Source organism: Balaenoptera physalus (genome assembly GCF_965194825.1).
Source record: "Balaenoptera physalus genome assembly, chromosome: 13".
NCBI classification, from domain to species: domain Eukaryota; kingdom Metazoa; phylum Chordata; class Mammalia; order Artiodactyla; family Balaenopteridae; genus Balaenoptera; species Balaenoptera physalus.
This window is the reverse complement of record NC_138892.1, coordinates 47660849-47681046: the sequence shown is the minus strand read 5'-3', so window position 1 is coordinate 47681046 and position 20198 is coordinate 47660849. Positions and strand designations below refer to the sequence as shown.

The window sequence follows — 20198 nt, the reverse complement described above, 5'->3', positions numbered from 1 at the left end:
TAACAAAAGAACTTGGTCAGGCATAAAATGCGTATTCTTTCAGTTTAACTGTTTATATTGTATACCCTCCGGATTTCAGAAGGAATATTTATAAGATTTGATGCTTTTTTAGAAAATTTGCTACTATATTTAAATACTGCTGTGTTTAGAGTAGTAACTTAGCCCAACCCCAGAAGAGTCTGGTGTATGTCATTAGTTTAAAACTACTGTTGTATAAAAACTTGCATGAATTCAGAATAATTAAAACAATTTTGAATTTTGACATGAAAATAGCATGAAATGTGTATTGTATAAACCTCTACTGTTTAAATATTTCTCCCCCTGGCTTCCCTACTGTGGTCAATGTCAGCCCAGTTCTTCACTGGAAACCAGAGAGGCCTCTGATAGTTCCCTGTCTGGTGATTCTCCACCCATCTCTTTTCCCCTATATCTCAACCATTTCAGTAGGACTCCTTCGTAGTCGCAGTTCTCGTGTTCTAGCTTAGTATCTTACCATTTCCATCCAGTTTTGCTGTTGGAATTATCTTCCCAAAGCACAGTTTGATCATGTCACTTCCTGGCTTAAAATTATGTTTTCTCTTTATCGCCATAGTTAGTACCCGTCTTTGCATAACATTTAAGAAGACCTTTTGCATCTGGTCCCATCACTCTTTTATTTCCCATTCTTCTATTCCCCGGTGTGCGTAGGGTAGGCCTTATCTCCCTTCCCTAATTACCCTATTGTTCAGTCACTGATGTTTCTTATTTTGTTTGTGTTCTAATCATGTCACTAACTTTTATCGCACTCACTGCATATTCTCACACTGGAAGACCCCTCATCTGTACCCACATCAGATGTTACCATTCTACAAAGTATTCCTGTTACCTCACCCTTTTTTAGAAATATCTTCCTCCAGTGATACTTTATACTTCCTTAAGAGCACTTACCATACTGTGCCTTGGAACATAATTAGTTGTGTAATTCATTCTGTCCTTCCACTAGATTATAACCCTTTTGATGACGTAGCTCATGTCTTATTTAATTATGGTGTTTTGATGGTTGCTTAATATAAGACAGGGAATACACAGACATGCACTTACACGTACACATTTTCATTTACTCAGTTTAAGTATCTAGTTTTTTATAGCACTGCCACATGCAGTGCTAGTCTCTATGAAGAAGTAAAAAATGAATATAACATGCCTTCAAAGAATTTTTATTCTAGGGAAAAAAAGATGATGCAAAAAATTGAAAGGCATTGTACGCAAGTGCCATGAATGTACATACACTGTACATTATATACCATGTCTATACATATTTGTAAGTATTTTGGGTTTGTCCTTTGGTATTGTATCACCTCTCCACGTACATGGTTGTGTGTATGTTTGTTAGATTTTTCTACCCATTTGACACACATATTTCTATATAAAAATCAGTAACTATTACAAAATACACAACTTTTTTATTTAAGTAATTTTATTTTCAACTTTAATAAACTGAATTTAGAATTTAGCTTAATATATTATTTAAGAATCAAGTAATTTTACTTAAATTTAGACTTTTTGAAGTACTGTCTTCATGTATTTGTTAGCATAGTTTGCTTTTTTTAAAGTGAGGTAATGATGCTGTCATAGTTTCATTTAGAGTAACTGGGGAAAAAAACTTTAATTATCAAAAATTAATTTTATTTGCATAGTTTGATGTCATGCAATTGTGATACGCTCTTAAGTAACATGGAATTTATGATGCAATGTTGTTTTTGTTTTTCTGAAGATTGGGAAATATGGATTTGATTCTCACATATTACGATATGTTGTACAGATTTGTAAAGTGTCAGTGCAATGTTCTGTGTACTTTCTTTATGCTCTAATATAATTAATTTGTTTCTAGATGCTGGCATCACCATCTACATCAGGTCAGCTGTCTCAGTTTGGGGCAAGTTTATACGGGCAACAAAGTAAGAATTTTGTATTTATTCTGGGATACTTTATTTAAAGAAAAAAAATAACTACCAAATAAAGAATAATGCTGCCCTTGTGGGTTTATTCTAGGGTTTAAAAGGAAAGATATTTAATTTTCAGTTTTTCTTATTTTACTTAGCAAAAAACCTCATTATTTCAGACCTTCCTAATTCAAAATTATTTGGATACAGGGTAGATCAAATTTTATTTCTTCATCTTTTGTATGTGTATGTTCCTTTGCAATATTTTTGAAGAAGATTTGCTAAACAAATTAAAAATAGACATTCTCTATGTTTTCAGTTGGAGGAAGTTAAAGGTTTTTTGATTGGTCAGTTAAGTAGGTTGTTTTGTTTGTGTTTTTTGGTCTTATTATTAATGTAAGCCCATTACCTAGCAGTTTGTGAAATGTTCTCTTTGTTTAGCAAATACTTCTTTTACTTTGGCTCAGTCTGGGTATACAATCTCTGTTTTTGACTAACAGTTCAAAGCTTTTTCCGTATACAAGATTTTATTTCTTTTATGTGTTGTAATACTTTTATAGCTCTCAGCACAGTGCCTGGCGCATAGTAAGCGCTCAATAAATGTTAACTATTATTATGACATAATTTTTATAAAACTAAATAATAAAATTTTCCCTTTTTTTAAATTAATTTTCCAAACTTTTATATATTAATAAGATTTGTCATATCTTTTAATGTCAGAGACTGCTAATCTCTCATCTCTGTAGTGGGAGGGGAGTGTTAAAAGGGATGTAAATTCCCATCAAAGATTACAGAATAATAGGGTAACTGAAGCAGACAATCTGATGACCAAATAATTTAACCAGCTTCAAATAAAAATCAGTTATTTGATTTGGAACTCTTTCCCAGTATAATGAAAGGCAAAGTTTTGATAGATATAAGAGTAGTTTGTCATACCACTTTACCCTTCAATTTTATTTTGAAATTTAGTAAGGGGAAAAAACTTATTTTGTTAGACAAATACAGTTTCCATCTAATTTTTTTTCTCTCTACCTCTTGTGGCATTCTTTTTGCTATGAAACAATTTTGTTAGTACAGAATTAGTAAGGAAAATTATTAATTACAGATATTAGTTTTCCTCTAGTTAGGTAGAAAACATTTTTAAGCCTTTTATTACACAAAAAAGATGTTGCTTATTTATCAGCAAATGTTCATTCTAGTTATTGAGGGAATATTATTAGCTAACAGTTTGTTTCGTTTGGACTGTTTTTGTTTGAAGCCTACTACTTTTCACCTTTCTGGTAACCCTTACGTTGGAAATATCTAGTTAAATTTTAAAGCTACCCTTTATTTCTATAGAGAAACTGCAAAGAACTTACACTGCATTCTTTTTAAAGCCCACAATTTATCACAGCAGAAAGTAGATAATGGAATAGAGAAAAGTTATATTTGAGAAGCCAAGGTTATTTAATGAAGGAGAATGGCAATTATTTTACAATATAATCAGCTATATGGACTTTGAAAATCTGATCTAATTTTTTTAACCTACAAATGTGAAGTTATAATTGGGCTAAGTTATAGAATGGATTAGGTTTGGAATATAGTTATTTCATTGGTAAGGTAGACATTTATTGACTTAATTTGTGTACATGATTGTGCTGATGGTTAAGGGTATACAAAGATTAATAAATGAGCAAAGTTATTTTCATTAGGAAAAGTATTTTAAGGTACTTAGTAATTTAAAAAGAAGTTACATATGACAGATATTTCCTGTTGGAGTTTAGTATAATAAATGGCTTTATTATTGTAGCATTGATGAACCAGCATTTTCAATTCATGGCTCACTCTTTTAACTGACATTGTAGGTATTAACTTATTTTAAAAAATGAACCTTAGATCAACTGAAACTGAAATGTCTCAAGTCAGGGTACAATTATTCCTTTCTAGTGCACAGATCTAGAAGCTACAACTAGTAAAATAAAATAAAACAGAGCCTGAATTCCTAGTCTCTGTCTGTTAGGATAGACCTGACAGGGCCAGATAAGTCTTTCAGCTGCTAAGTAGTTTGAACACACACCTTCTCAGAGAGGAGAACACCAGCTAACATGTAGGACTTGAGGGTCAGGGCTTCGGTAGTATAAGTAAGTCAGAAAGATAAAACTTGAGGGGCTGACCTTAATAAAGGATGGGGAGATAGAATAAGTAGGTGGGAATAGATTCATGATGTTATTCTTATGGCAGCTAACTTTAATTGTGCATTGGGCTTGATATTACAAAGTTCTTTTGCCCCCCAAGTGTGTTGAGTACCACCATTAACTCTGTATTCAGATTGGCAAAGTTCAGTAGGAATTTGAGCCATTAAAATGGAGGTTTACTATCTGTTTTGTGTTCTTGATGATTAGAGAGATTAGAGGTGGAGAAGGAAGAGTGCCCTCTCCAAAACTGAGGCTCACTGAGTTTAAAACAAGGGAAGGAATTCCTCTTGGAATGGATACAGAGCTGCTTAAAGCGACTTTTCGCCAGATTTGGGTGGAAGTGATTGTATAGTACACAAGGATACCCAGAAAATGCTGGATCAGGAGCTTGTGTGATCATGGGTTCTAGTACAGTATAGTTGTATCCAAATAATGTAACTTTTCATCCAAGGGTTTATGTGACTACTGTGCATCAAGTGGTAACTGTAGAAGCTGGTGAATGGAATCTTGTATTCAAGTTGCATGATGTTCTCTACTTGTTCTCTACTTGTGCATAAGATTTTAAGTACACTGTCTAGGTTTAAAGACCCCTGGGCTCCCTGAAGCTGTGTACTAGATGGGAATGAACAGGGAGCCAGGAATTAATTTCCCCTGGATAGTCAATGCATTGAAATTAAGTGGTAGTATCGTTGGTGTGACTTTTTCTTTCTTACCAACAGGATTTAGGGCCTTGGAGGATTTGAGAAAAAGGAGTACTTCTTATATGCCTATAATCTAGCCACATCGGTTAACTAGCTGTCTGAATGAATCCATTGTATACATTTGTATCTGAATTCTCAGAGGACCCAGACCACTAGCTGGGAAAGGAAATAAACTTCTCTTTCTGGGATCCGGACTCCTGGCTTAAAAGCAGTGGCATAGCCTTATGCTTTCAACAACATCCCTTTGGCCTCCTATTTTAAGAATACATATATGAAAGCTACTTGTTTTGTGGAGAACCAGAGCACAGGTGGAATGGTTCAGAAATAATGCTGTTGACAGTATAGTTAGGCATGTGACACATTTTGGTAGCTTTTAGGAAATAGCAGGATCATTTAACAGATACTTGAATTAATAATGAATACCCTGGGAGTTCTTGCTCTCTAGAAGCATTTTATAGTTGGGGAGGTCAAGACATATTTATATGCAAAGTATTAAATACCATAGGTTAAAAGGTATCATGTTGAATGATATGGACGGACTTGCGGATTGGAGAGAAAAGCACAGTAAGCTACAGTAGTACGGGAAAGGTTCAAAAAGGAGGTAGGAATTGAGTTTAACAGATATTTTTGAGTGCCTACCATATATATTGCATCATGCTAGAGACTGCAGATGTGTTGTAGAAGAGAGCATTCTCTTTTATGCCATCTCTGTACAGTGTATATACGCCTTCGGTGTTGCTGCGTTTATTTATTGCATGTCTTCATTGCCTTTGTATCCTCATTACTCTGTACACGATAGGCACTCACTAAATGTTTGTTGAATGCATGATGAACAAGATATGGTCCTTATATATAATCTAGTAGGATAAATACACAAGTTATTTTCCTACAAAATAGAGGAAGAAGTACAGAGTTTTCTGGAGACTTGAAAGGTAGGAGTAATCACATACCTTAAATGATCAGGACAGGATTTACAGATGAGGTCATGTTTGACATTGTCCTTGAAGAGACTATGAGTAAGGTTGTTTTAGTAGTGGGAACAAAATCTACAGCATGGGATAAATTTTTGAGTGGTTTGCTTTATCAAGACAAGGGAAATCTATTAGGCTGTTACATTGGTTTCATCCAAGAAGTACAAATCTTCACAATTTTATGGAATCTATCTCAAGATATTTGCTACTTTTCAAGTTCAAGAACGCAGCTATAGCATACTCTTTTCCCCCAGAAAACAACTATTTATAGGTGAAAACCGTTGTTACTTCATTAGACGATCTCATTTTATCTTACCTTTAGGACCACCTGTTGATTTTCTTTCCATAGGCATGTTTCATCCCCCCACCCGACCCTCACCCCCCAAAAGCTAATAGTTATTCAGTATTTTCTATGTGTCAGGGGCTATGTTAAGTACTTGATATAAATATAAACTCATTTAATCTTCACAACAACCCGATTAAAGGTTAAGGGACTTGCCTAGGTAGTAAGTAGTAGAACCAGGATTGCCTTACTTTGTAAGTTTTACTATGTGAACATGAGTTGAGAGCAGCAGTTTCTTTGAAACCTGGATGCTACATATTACTTACTGAATGTCATGACCCTAGAAAGCAATTTGCACACAGTAGAAACTGCATATGTTAAACACACAGATTCCAAGAGTCTGCTGACTAAGGCATTATGATAGGATTTATTCATTCATTGTGTTATTTATCTAGTACCTACCATGAGTGAAGAATCATTCCAGGATTGAAGAGTATGGCAAATAACAAAGTTCCTGCTTTCATGGAGCTTATATTTTAATGAAGGAAAACAGAATAAGCATGCAAATAAATTTATTTACTTAGTAAATAAATAATATGATTCTGATAATAAGTACTATAAAAAATTGTCAGGTTAATGGATGAATGGATGGGATCAGTAGTTTTCGAGCAGGCAAAGAGGCTGTTCTCTGAGGAGGTAGTATTTGAATGGAAACCAGTCTGTTGAGAAGTGGAAGCCCTTGGAAAGATCTGGGGAAGAGATTTTCAGGTACAGACAACAGCAAATGCAAATGGTCTTACTCATGAGAATGTAAGAATGAACTTCATGTGTTAAAGGATGAATGAGAGGGCCAGTATAATGAACAAAGAAAGTGGAAGGTTAATGGGTAGCAGGTGTCAGGTCATGGAGTCTTGTAAAGATTTGGTAAAGCATTTGGATTTATTCTGAGTTTAATGGGAAGGATTTTAAGATACAGTTTCATTTTTAAAAGATCACCTTGCTGTGTAGAAAATGGACTGAGTGGAGGAGGGACAAGTGACAAGAAAAAGAAACAGACAATTACTGCAGTAGTCCAGGCAGGAAAGTAGGGTGGCTTTGGACTAGTGCTGGAGGTGTTGAGAAATGGTTAGATTTGGGATATTTTGGACATAGAGCTAATATGATTTGGGGATGTGGGATATGAAAGAAAGAGAGGGATCAAGGATGATATCTAAGGTTAGAGACCTGCATTACTTTGTGAAAGGGTGCTGCTAATGTATCATGCAAACATAGGTTGAGGAGGAGGAGTACAAAGTATATGTAGGAGATTCACAGAGCTGTTCCACAGATGGAGTGCCACCTGCTGTAAAGATCCAGCCAGATGTTTGGGACTCCCAGCTGGCTCTAACACAGCAGCAACTTCTCATAGTTGAGGATTTTGAAGCCAGGTTAGCTCCATCCATGCTTGTCTCATACATCCTTACTACCCAGAAGGTAAGCCCACTCTTCCTCCAGGCATATCACTTGTCCTCATTTTCATATATCTTGCAGTTTTCTCAGACCGAACTGGTGTGACATTTTTATTCCCCTGACTCCTCACCACCACCACCAAATGCCTGGCTAGGTCTCTTTCATTATTGAGTTCATATACAGTATTGTCTAGGAAACATGTTCTGATCCCAAATTCATTCTACTTTCATGTCTGAGTGTTGCCCCCCATATACACCAAGTACACTGTACATGTACTGCATGTAAACACCTTGATCATAGCAGTTTGTTTTTTGGGTGGTTTTTTTGTTTTCTTTTTTAAATAGTCTTGTATATCTCTGTAGAACAAGAGGAGGGAAAGTATTCTAGGTGGGGAGAAGGATATGAGTAAAGATACCGGGGCATATTTTGGGGAGGGGACTAGGGAAATTACAAAGAAGATTGTAAGTCAAGTATGTGGTATCTAAAAAGAGTTTGTATTGGGGTGAGTAAAGTATTAAAATTGATTAGAAGAGTATTATGTCAGTTATATCTCAATAAAGCTGGGAAAAATAAAGATTAGAAGAATCTTTTGGGTCTTGACAGAGCATTTTAAAGACTACACTGTGATTGGATTTAACTTTAGAACAGTGATTCTCAACCCTGACTGCCCTTCTAGAAACACCTAAAGAGTTTAAAAAATCCCACTGCCCATGAATTTCCCAGACCCAGACTAAGTCACAGTTTCTGGGTGTGGGACACAGATATTAAAGTTTCCCACGTGATGTGAAGGTTAGCAACTACTTCAAGAAGCGGAAAGTGTGATTGGTTGAAAAAAGGGATTGAAATTAGAGTCAAGAAATTGGATCATGTTTTTGTTTGTTTGTTTGTGTGTGTGTGGTTTTTTGCTTTGTTTTTTGGGTTTTTTTGCTGCATCAGCAGCATGCAGGATCTTAGTTCCCTGACCAGGGATCAATCCCATGCCCCCTGCAGTGGAAGCACAGAGTCTTAACCACTGGACCACCAGGGAAGTCCCTGGATCATGGTTTTTATTCTTCATTTTTTGTGATCTTGGGCAAGTCACTTAATGCCTGATGTTAGTTTATCTATAATTAAGTTGAAATGATCTTCATCTGTAACTTGGTTGGATACTCTCTGGAGACTTTTCTATCTCTAAAATACTTTGATTTTAATTAAGGAAATTGTATAATGAAATAGTGTTACAGGGAAGATTAACCAGCTAGGTTCAGGACAAGTTGGAGGTAAGAAGACATGGGGACAGGTTGGAGGTAAGAAGATGGTTGCCCTTTATGTGTGGGCAAGACAGTGAGTTTAGGGAAGGTAGTTGCTTTGGGAATGGAATGGGGGATACTTTAAGCCCTCTTGCATCAATTAAAAATTGTCTCCCTTCTCCTTAAAGATTTCAGGAGACTTCATTTAAGTATGAGTATTCAAGGATTTGGTTGCTGGTTTTTTTTTTCTTATAACTTGTATTATTATTAATATTGTTAATCTTTAGCAAAAGATTGACTAAAGCATGGCATATCATTCCATAACTATTTAAGGAATGTGCTGTTAATCAGTATGTGCAATGGAAGTAATTCATGGAAACATTTCTTAGGTCGTATTCTTTTGGATTTCTGAAAAATGATCAACACAGAATTCAATTCGTTCTTTGTTTAGCACCCTGCCAAATAGGAAATAGGAATCTACTTAGAATATGTTCATGTATTCCTTCTAATGTGGTATTATCCTTTATTATCACTTTGTCAAATAGAAAGAAAACTTTGCTTCAAAACTGTAACCTTTTAAACTGCTTTATAGCTGTTTTTTTTTGATCATTCTTTTATTCCTTGTCTATAAAAAGGGGATAAATACCTTCTCTATAATATTTTATAAGGAGATGAAGTAGCATAGTGCTTCACATATTTCTTAGGTGCTTGATAAAATTTAATTCTACTGCCCTTCCAGTGCAGAAGCTCAGGCATACATATTTATGTTTTTTTACTTGTAGTTATTTCGTGTCAATTTTTTTTTAAGCCAATTTTTTATTCCCCCTCTTCCCCCTTTCAGCTTACATGTCTCCTTCTTGGTATAACATTTTAGATAATTTTCTATCATGTTTCTAATTATACTAGTAAAAGTAAAATTTTCCCTCCCTTGACCCTACGCAGTTGTAATAGTTTGACTCAAGCAACTCAAATTTAATGACCATGTATTTTGTTTCCTAGAAATAAATCTTTCTCTGTTCTTACTCAGTGGTATTAATTCTATATGTTTTAAAGGAATTCAGTTTTTAAATTGAATTTAAAATAACTCAATTATAAAGTATTCAAGGGTTGATGATCCAGTTTGAAATTGATGCATTCCTTTCTTCTCTTTTGATTTCTTTTTTCCTACCCACCAGGTTCAATAAAATGCAACTCAGAGCTTTTGAATTTATTAGCTGTTTTTATGAAATCAAGTGTTTTTTAAAGGAAAAATAAAAGTAAATGCTAATCTTTGAGTTCTTTATTTCATATTGTCTTCCTCTACTCTCCTCACTATAAATTAATTCAAGTGTGCCAATCCGTAATTGACTAAATATATTACCTTACCCATTCTTGTTTCCTTCTCCAAAATTTTTTTTACTAATGTTCAGATAATCTCCAATCTCTAAAATATTTCTGAAGTTATGTATTTTCATAATACAGCATAGAATAATAAGTATATGAAAGGTTGAAGTAAACAAACCTCATGAGTCTTTAGAAGGGCCTATTGAAGAGCCAAAGGGTGCAATTTTTTGGAACATGTATATTTATAATGATGAAGAAAGATGTAGAGAGTGAAATGGGAAGGAAAAGTAAGTGTGGAGGAAAAGAAAACTTGACAGGTATAGAGAAGAAGAGGAAGAAAATGGAGGGAAGAGATAAGAGATGTTGGTTTAGAAAAAGTTTTAAGTAAACATATTCAGAAAAAGAAAGCAAGAGAAAAGAAAAAGAATAGATAAAAGGTGTTACAGTCAGTAGGTACGCACAAGGGTGCTCATTTAGTGTTTTCTTGGGCTCCCGTAGGGCTGCCGTTAAGAGCACTAGGAGTCTCGGTTCTTTGTGTCACCTTGGAGAAGTCAGTTAACTTATCTGAGGCTCAGGTTCCTCATCTGTAAAAGGTGAACATTGGATTAGGTTTCTTGGTTATCGGTAACTGAGAAACACATTCCTGTGAGAAATTTGCAGCTATAGCTGACTTTAGGACAGCATATTTAGGGAAAAGGATGTAAGCTCCCTGAGGGTAGGAGCTTTTTCTATCTTGTTCACTGTTGTATCCCCAGCAGCTAACACAGTGCTTGGCACATGGTAGGCACACAATAAATGTTTGTTGAGTAAGTGATGTGAAAAGTGTCATGTTGGTGGTTCATTACGGGAGCATCTAGAGGGCCTAGAGGAAAACTAGTGTGCTTGAGAAAAGGAAAAGACTGGTATCTTCTGAAGAAATCTTACGTAGGCTGGTTTTTAATCTCTTGTTCTTCCTTATCTTGTCCCAAATTCAGAGAAAGTGGCTGTAGCTAGCGGTATACTCGTGGTCACAAAACTTGTAGTGACCAGACATACATATAATGACTAAACCAACATATGATCTAGATCAGTTCCCTTTGTGTGACTTAAAGAAATGCAGAACCAAGCTCAGGTCTTCATGGAATATGAGTACACATAGAATATAACAGCTATATTGAGTTGGATTTATTGGTTTCATTCAGTTGAGAAGCAGTTAGGCTGCAAGCTGAGTACTGAAGCTGGCAGATTCCAGTGAAATCTTTGTGATTCACTGGTATCCCTAGGTTACAAAGCGTTACTGTTACAAACAGGTTACTGTTATGCAAAAAGATAAATTTGCAGAGATATTTGAAGGAAAATATTCAGAACATAATATATATATTCCAATTTTTGGAAGTCATAGTTTCAAAATATTCAGGTCTTTGAAATTCTTGGACCCAAAACTAGACCAAAAAGTAGGGAGGGAGTCACTTTAAATCCCTATTGCTAAAGTCCTCTACTTATTCACTAACTCTCATTCTATCTTACCACTTTTATTTAACCTCCAGTTTAGAATGTTTGGTTGACTGATGTGCCATTCCACAGCAGACTAGTAACAGACGGCACCAAAATGTGTGAGTAAGGAAGATGGAGGCAAGGAGGCATATTGACATCCATAGGCAGGTGTGATGACAACATAAGTGATAGCTGAACATCCTTGCTTTGAGGGATAAAAGGGGGGAAAAACATCCAGAACATTAAATATCCACAATGATTATTCTGAATCATTAACAAAATAATAATTTATATTTCATATTAACACAAGGCAGGAAACAATTAAGTTTATCCCAGATGGTTAATTTTTCTTTTTAATGTTTTGTTTCTGAATGGTAAACTCCTCAGTAGGTTTTGAAAAATACACATATTGGACATCCATTCCCACACCTGGCCCCAGAAATACTAGACAAATAGAAGGTCATTGTACTTTGAAATCTTTTAAAATGTTATATATTCTTGTCTCTTATAGCTATATCAGATTGAGTTTTTAACAGTTGCTGACATTTTATGTTGGGTTTGTAAAAAATTGTAATGTTGAGAAGTATGTATGTGTAAATAGTAATAAAGAGACTTTTTCTTAAATGCATTTGAAAAGGATCATATAAAAATTAAAGCTACTTCAGCAAAGTGGGGATTAAATGTCTGCGTACCTCAGTTATGATTTAAAACATAAAAACACACAAGATTGCAAATTTCTTAAAGGCATATTTGTATAAAATGTTTTTATTTTGAAACATAAGTCATCTAGTTTGTTATAGTCATTGGCAGACAGTTTATTGTAAAATAGAAATATGCAAAGAAGATAGAAATATGAAAGCAAAGAAGAAATATGAAAGATAGAATAATGGAAGCAATATGAAAATTCATAATATTAAATTTCAGACATACATTTTTGTTAAAATCAGAGTCCATTTGGAGTGAAATGAATATTTCCATTTAAAATTTGCATATTATTAACGTTAGGTCATTTTTAAATGTTTTAAATTACCAACTCCAGAAGATGGATAACAATTTCATTCCTGATGGCAATGAATTTCCTTCTTCTGAATTTTTTTAATAGGTGCACTAGGCCTTCCAATGAGGGGGATGAGCAACAATACCCCTCAGTTAAATCGCAGCTTATCACAAGGCACTCAGTTACCGAGCCACGTCACGCCAACAACAGGGGTACCAACAATGTCACTTCACACGCCTCCATCTCCAAGCAGGTATTTATTGATGGACCAGAATATTTCTCAAAATGTATCTTTGTAGATTAAGCAAGCTTTTTAGTTTTTTAATAAGGTAACTAAATTATTTGATTTTCTGGTTCAGTGCCTTTCACTGAGGAAAAGAAAGTTGATACCCTATGCTCATTTTATTTCATTGCAAATTGATAAGTATAGTGTAAGATGCTTTTATCTTGCAGCTAGCATACTGGTTATCAGCTGGGGTGGGTATCAAGGATTAATCACCACCTGGGGGGCTTTTTTCAAAAGCAAGCACTCTTCCTCAAAGGAGTATGTGCAATTTCAGATCACTCCTCAGATAATTCTGTTTATTGATCCCTCACCACACATCCATTACTCTAGTGAGAATAAAATAAAACAGATTACAAAAATGGTGCATATTAGTATGAAGAAGATAGAATGACATACATTTGGAATGAAATTATTCTAAATATATATGTGAAATACATTTGTATTTTATGTCATAGTCACACCAGTAGTTCTCTCATCTTCGATATCACCATATATTCTTCTGTGATTTGCCCTTTCTTGTTGGTTTGTTTACTTTGGCTTTTCAAAGAGCTTTTTTTCTTTTCAAATGTCCAGACAAAAGAGTTAAATGAATAAAAATTAGCAATGCAATTTGAAAGTATATTTGAAAATCTAGGGTTAGGCCAATTGATTATTTACAGAGAATTTTAATGAGTGATTGTAGAGAGCTTATTTAGTATAATGGACTTCTTTTTCAGGGGTATTTTGCCTATGAATCCTAGGAATATGATGAACCACTCCCAGGTTGGTCAGGGCATTGGAATTCCTAGCAGGACAAATAGCATGAGCAGTTCAGGGTTAGGTAGCCCCAACAGAAGCTCGCCAAGCATAATATGTATGCCAAAGCAGCAGCCTTCTCGACAGCCTTTTACTGTGAACAGGTAAGATGTTTATTGATACTGTGTATAATTGTTCTTTCTGGGTATTTTCAAATTTGCCTTTTCATATTCAACGTTCTGTTCTTGAGTCTTGGCTTCTGTTTCTTAAGTGTGTTTCATCATATATTTTGACCAAAGCTTCTCTTTCTGTTACACATCACAACTTTAACCTCCCAAACTAAAGACATGTTCTTTTGAAAATCAGTTTGCTTTTTTGTTACTGTTGTTAGAAAAGGATTGTTCTTAGGTTGCCAACCGGCAGATTTTTTGTTGATATGTCCTTCCTCTATTAAATGAGGCTGGTCACCTGTGTGGTAAGAGCTTTATACCTATGAATAGGACTGGAGACATGTTTGACTATTACTGCCTTCATTTATGCTTTGGTTAAGTTCCTTTTCAACTGAATTTCAGTTTTGTTCTTTGGAGACTTAATGACAAAGACTTTTTGAAGACTACATCTGTAGTATTTGAAAATAGTGTCATGTCCTGGGATTTAAAACAAAGAGATGAATTTGTGCTTTTCACTCCTTTTTGCACTGGTCATTGCATATACTGCTATGCAAATAATAGTTAACAATATGAAAAACAGTTACCCATTTTGTTAGGATTTTAAAGCTATTCAGGTAATTTATATGAGAGTTATGTCTGCAGTAGGGCTTTCTTTACTGTAAAAAAAAAAGCATTTTAGTTTGATTGTTCGTTTTTTTTAATGGGGAATATGGGGGGAAAGGATGTTGCTATCATCAAAGCCATTTAATTCACTTTCTTTTATCTAGGACTCGTAAATTCTGAATTAAAATAGGTTATTAGCACATTTCCTTTTTAATCTTCATCCCATAACCTCCAATTCTTACTTTTATTTAGACTTTTGAGTACTTCTTTTATAATTTGACTGCTCTTTTAATTTTTACAGAAGTTATTTTTGTAAAGGGTTATCAAAATTCTCATCTCCTTGACAGTTTCCTGATGATATAATACTTCTTGGGCTTTAACACATCTTTCTGCATTCTTGTAGTATCGTTCATTGAATGTATATTTAAATTTTTGCCTTTCCATATTTTTTCACATTCTAGTTTTAAAAAATACTTTGCTTATAAATTGTCAATGAAGTATGGGTCTCTATAAAGCCCTGCTTATTACTATTGATAAGCTGTATGTATTATGGAATGTTTTCATCTCTTACTACTTATTCAGTGTTTGAGGGTACCTATATCATCAGCAGTTCTAACATGCTATTAAACAGAACTTTCTATTGACTTTTCTCCTCTTCTCTAGTGTTTCACCAGCTGCATTATTTTATGAAAATATTGTTTGGCCATAGTTAGTTTTACAAATCTAGGCAAAAAATTTAAAACCCTGTCATCTTCAAACAGTTTAACCTTACTCATAACACTAATACACTGTCTTTTATCAGATTATTTGATGTTAAAGATGCATACTTTCATTTTAGAATTTGTGTTAACGATTCTTTTTGACATGCTTAATTACTCTGGCCTTGCTTTAAATTCAGCCTTATTTTTTGTTTGTTTGTTTTCCCATGTTTAGGCTTGTGCAAAAAAGGGAAGCTTTGGTAACTATTTACCAAATACCTTACTTTAGAATTAAGAGCACTATGGAGAGATTTTTTTTTTTTAAGTAGCTAAAAGATAAACTAGATGATGTGTTTTAGAACACTGAATTCAGTTAAAGAAAAGCACCATTTAATTCACGTCAACTGAACATTTACTGAGAGTGCCTTTTGTAGCCTCCTGAATGCTAAGGGCAGGAGATGCAAAGAAGTATATGACATGAACCCTGTCCATGAGGAGTTTATGTTCTAGTTGGGAAAGACAGACTGTATGAAAGAAGATCTTTTATGAAAAGTAATAATAGCACATTTTACCAGTAGTGGAAGAAAAACAAGTATTCAGGAACAGTAGTCTTAAACTAAATTGCCTATTTTTGAGGTTAATTACTTCTTCCATTATATCCAGTAAGTTGGCTCTCCAAGTATACAAAACTATACCCTTAATCTCTATTTTCCTCAAGGCTTATATAAATTCTTTGCTTTTTGTTTTTTAATTCATCTGTTTAAGATGTTTTGGTTCTCAGTTGTTCATGGAAGGACTTTAGGGAAGCTTTAAATAACAATAAAGATTCAACTCAAGAAAAAATTAGTATTTGTTTTTAAACATGTTGTTTTATATGAGGAGATCAAAAGTAAACACTTTTGTTTTTCTTCAACTGAAAGTTAGTGTTCTTACTGTATATCTAAAATTATTTTCTATGTACCCAGTATGTCTGGATTTGGAATGAACAGGAATCAGGCATTTGGAATGAATAACTCCTTATCAAGTAACATTTTTAATGGAACAGGTAAGCTTATTCTGGAGCTAGTACCCTATAAAAATATGATAGATCTTGAAATATAAAGCAATTCAACATACTAGTCAAAATATTAAAGGAATTTTTGTGTTAAGATGATAGAACTTAATTTAGGGAGAATTTGACAGGCAATAGGATTTAATTCAGTGAACAGTTGAAAGATAGTTAAATATATTTTTTTCACTTGGCATGTTAATAGTATAGTGTTGTAACATCAGATTTGTTTCCTTAACACCTGGAGAAAGCGTAAACATTTACTTAGTCTGTACTTGTGCCTCAGAATCTTTTTTGCTTCAAGAGCTTTTCCTATCTCAGTCCTGTTACTACAGTCTAAACTAGGTTGAGTGGTATGGCATTCTGGCTATAGAGACCCAGATTGAAGAAACCTTTAAAATTATATGGAGCGCTTACAATTTTTTCTTAATAGTTTTAATAATACTAATTTTGGCATTTAACTCTTACAAATTTTTAATCCAGTTTTATGTGTAAAATTCAGAATTTAATTACATGGAAAACCAATTCTGATTTTGACAGTAAAGAATTCTTGCAGTCTGTTGGTTTATTTCTTTTATCAGCTGCTTCAGACAGAAGAGAACAGGAGGCTTTGTTGCTATTCTGCTTCAGGTTTCACCTTCTTCCACCCTTGCCTCCAAACCCTTTCCTGAGAAAGGAAATAAAGAATGTTGTTATGGTCATAGGAGCAAAAATGAATATGATTGTTGAGAGAGAAATACACGTGAAGGAAGTGGAAGGTGAAAGAATGATCAATGAAATGGGGCGTATGTGAAAGCACAAGAAGATTTAGTAATTGAAATGGAATTTCTGGCTATCGGCTTTTAATTTTTCAGTGTTATTGTATGTTTAGTAGCATAGATTGACCAAGTGAGACTTTAAAATGTCAAATTTTAGCATTTAAAGTTTTGCATTCTAATAGGAAATAGCCTATTTCATTGTTCCTGAAATGCAGATTTTTTTCATATTTTAATATCTCTGAAATTAGGCTGCATATCATAGTTTAATTAGCGAGGGTTTTTTCCCTAAATGAACCATAAAGTAACAGTGTGTCTCACAGTGCCATCTTATATTCTGAATTATGGTTTATACACTTCTGTAAATTTTAGAATTACTTTTAAAAGTCATTTTTAACTAAGTATATTTTACACTAGGAAAATTGTTTCCAAGTCTTACCCTAAAAATAAAAATTTGTGAGTTAATATTTTTAGGTTAAAATTATTCTCAAATAGCATATGGCAGTTTTAAACTCCATCTTAGAGGACCTGAAGAAGTGTATTAAAAGTTAATACTTATTGAAAGTTTTTAGTTAATTTGTAATCAAGTAATTCAAAAGAGATTGCTTTTTAAATTAAAGCACTATATAAATTGTTAATGTCTATTGTTGCCCTTTTATACAGTAGTATCTTTTTAAAATTCAGAATTGATGAACTGCAATTTCTTTAAAAAACAATGGGTATGAATGATTTTATCTTTTACCCTTCATAAATTTAAATTGTCACCTGACTTGGAATGTAACCATTTTCTATCAACAGAGTAATCTTGAGTTTTTAATAGTTTCTTTCTGAGATTCTTCTAATTACGAAATTTAGAGAAAAATTAAAATTAACTGGAAAAGGGGGCAAAATAAATTGAACATGGTTATAATACACTAGATGAAACAGATTAAAGAAAAATAGTCAGGGTAAAGCTAAGCTAGAAAATAAATTCTTCAAAAATTAAGACTGTACGATTGTAAGAATAATAGAATAATAAATGTTGAGAAGAGATCAAGGTGACGATTAAAATAGGCAAAGTAGAAATGTTGGGTTAAATTTATTTTTTAAAAGGAAAGAAACTGATTTTTTAAATTCAAAATGAACAAAAATAAATTTTATTCATTCCTTGTATATTTATTGAGCGCCTACTGTGTAATAGGTAATATAAACTTCTGGGCTTTGTATCATATTCTCATACAATTCACGCACTAGACATGGGAACCCTACATTTACCTACATTCTCCACCCTACTTTATACCCTCAGCTGCAAAACACACGTGCACGCACGCACGCGCACTTGCGCACGCACACACTTTCACACACTCACATGCATACACATCTGTGTATGGGACTAATAGGCCACAGGAAAAAAGAAGTCCTTAGGGCTTCTGCTTCCATTGCTTATGCCTCAAATATGATTCAGGCTGTTTGCAGGAGGCAGTGTCATTATCACACCTGTGTTATAAATGAAGCTCCAAGCATTCCAGATACAACCTCTGCTTTTGGATATAATGAAAGAGTAGTTTTATCGCAACAGTCTCCTCTCTTGCTAACTAACAACCTATAACTTGAGTACCATCTTTCACAGGGGAAATAATGTATCACCTTACTCCTTATTCTCTATGTTAAGTCTCTAGGATTTGGGATTTTTATTATGCTAGTAAGTACATATTGCTTTGCTGAATTGTTCATAAAATTCTTTCACATGAAGTCAATCCACAAATATTTATTGTACATTTACATATACCAAGTACAGTTCTGTACATTGTTTAGGAAGAAGGCACTGTTATTTCAAACTTTATTATAGTTGGTCTTTAATAACCTCTTTAAAATGTTTGTAGAATCAGTAACTAGTGTTTTTTCTTATTATTTAGATGGAAGTGAAAATGTGACAGGATTGGACCTTTCAGATTTTCCAGCATTAGCAGACCGAAATAGAAGGGAAGGAAGTGGTAACCCAACTCCATTAATAAACCCCTTGGCTGGAAGAGCTCCTTATGGTAATTAATTAAGCTTTTTAATTATGGCCAGTGAAAACTTTCTATTGCACGCACATACACATATATATATGTACGTATATGCATGTGTGTGTACACACATGTATTTATGTGTTTTCTAATCAGAGTAGTGTAATTTTGTCAGAGTTGATAAATGCAGAGTGCTTTTTTCTCCCAGAATACCATGATAGCAAAGTTAAATGGGAAAAGTTAATTTGTATAGAAATCCCAAAAGGAAGTCTTCATTGGTATTCAGAAGTTATTTTCTTCAGGCATTTCTGCCTTAATTCACCTTAATAATGATTCTATGGTCTGCCTCTTCTCAATTCATCACACATTTTTTAAAAGAATACATTCCCACATTCCTAGTGATTAATAATGACTAACCATACATTAACAATTTTTTCTAAGCCAGTTTCTCAACCTCCACACTACTGACATTTGAGTAGGTAGTTTCTTGTAAATGAGGGGCTGTCCTGTGCATTGTAGAATGTTTAGCAACATCCCTGGCCTCTGCCTACTCACTGCCAGTAGCACCCCCCACCCACCCCCACATTGTGACAACCACAGATCTCTCCAGATTTTGACAGATGTCTCATGGGGAAAAAAATTACCTCCTGTTGAGAACTGCCTATGGGTCATGTATAGTTTATGTAGACTCTTGGTCACCATTAATACCCTTTTTCACTGTCTTTAATAAATAAGAGATTTGGCTAATAGATGCTAAATGAACTAGACATGAAAATTATATAACAGGAATGTAACCATATTCTTTTTATCCTTTGCACATACTTGTTTCCTTTTGGTAGAATCTGATACAGACCAGTAGCAGAAACAATGAACTTAGAGGGATCATTTCATCACTTTTCTAAGATAACTATTTTTCCCATTTTCAACCAAGAGGGATTTCTGTGGCTTTCAAAATATGAATACAAATAACAACATGTGAAGAAGGGAAAAATTTATTATTATACACATTAAGAGTTTCCTAATTAGCCTTCCCCCCCAGAAAAAAATAAAAATGATCTGCCCTGGAAGTTGAGTACCTAGCTACTTGATTCTCAGTTCAGACTCTAATGTTTTTAACCTTTCCTCATAGGTCCATTTTTTCATCCCTTTAATCATTCCTGTTGCTCTCCTTGGACCATCTCTAGTTTCTCCATATCGTTCTTGAATTGTGGAGCCCCAAACTGGATATTGTTCTCCAATAAGGGCCTGACTAATGCCAAGTATAGTGGGAAGATTACTTCCCAGTTCTTGCATGTTTTACATCTATTACATGGAGTCCAAGAAAATCTGAAATAATGTGGAGTTGTTTTATAATTGATTGCAATTTTCTCACCCTGTAAGTCACTTTCAAGTA

The 20198-nt window shown here is 34.1% G+C and overlaps 1 protein-coding gene across 15 annotated transcripts in view; it reads left to right on the top strand.

Annotated features, from left to right (window-relative positions):
* The window catches only part of CNOT2 (CCR4-NOT transcription complex subunit 2), a 109065-nt gene that overhangs the window by 73426 nt on the left and 15441 nt on the right, over positions 1 to 20198 (top strand). For 12 of the 15 annotated variants that reach the window (XM_082422781.1, XM_082422787.1, XM_082422780.1 and 9 more), the window contains 5 exons: positions 1871 to 1937; positions 12628 to 12775; positions 13525 to 13707; positions 15980 to 16059; positions 18713 to 18838. In XM_082422781.1, the coding sequence (XP_082278907.1) occupies positions 1871 to 1937; positions 12628 to 12775; positions 13525 to 13707; positions 15980 to 16059; positions 18713 to 18838 (604 nt within the window). Of the gene's footprint in view, positions 1 to 1870; positions 1943 to 11583; positions 11645 to 12627; positions 12776 to 13524; positions 13708 to 15979; positions 16060 to 18712; positions 18839 to 20198 lie in introns of those variants that run through there. The other 3 variants (XM_082422785.1, XM_082422792.1, XM_082422784.1) reach the window with 3 other exon arrangements.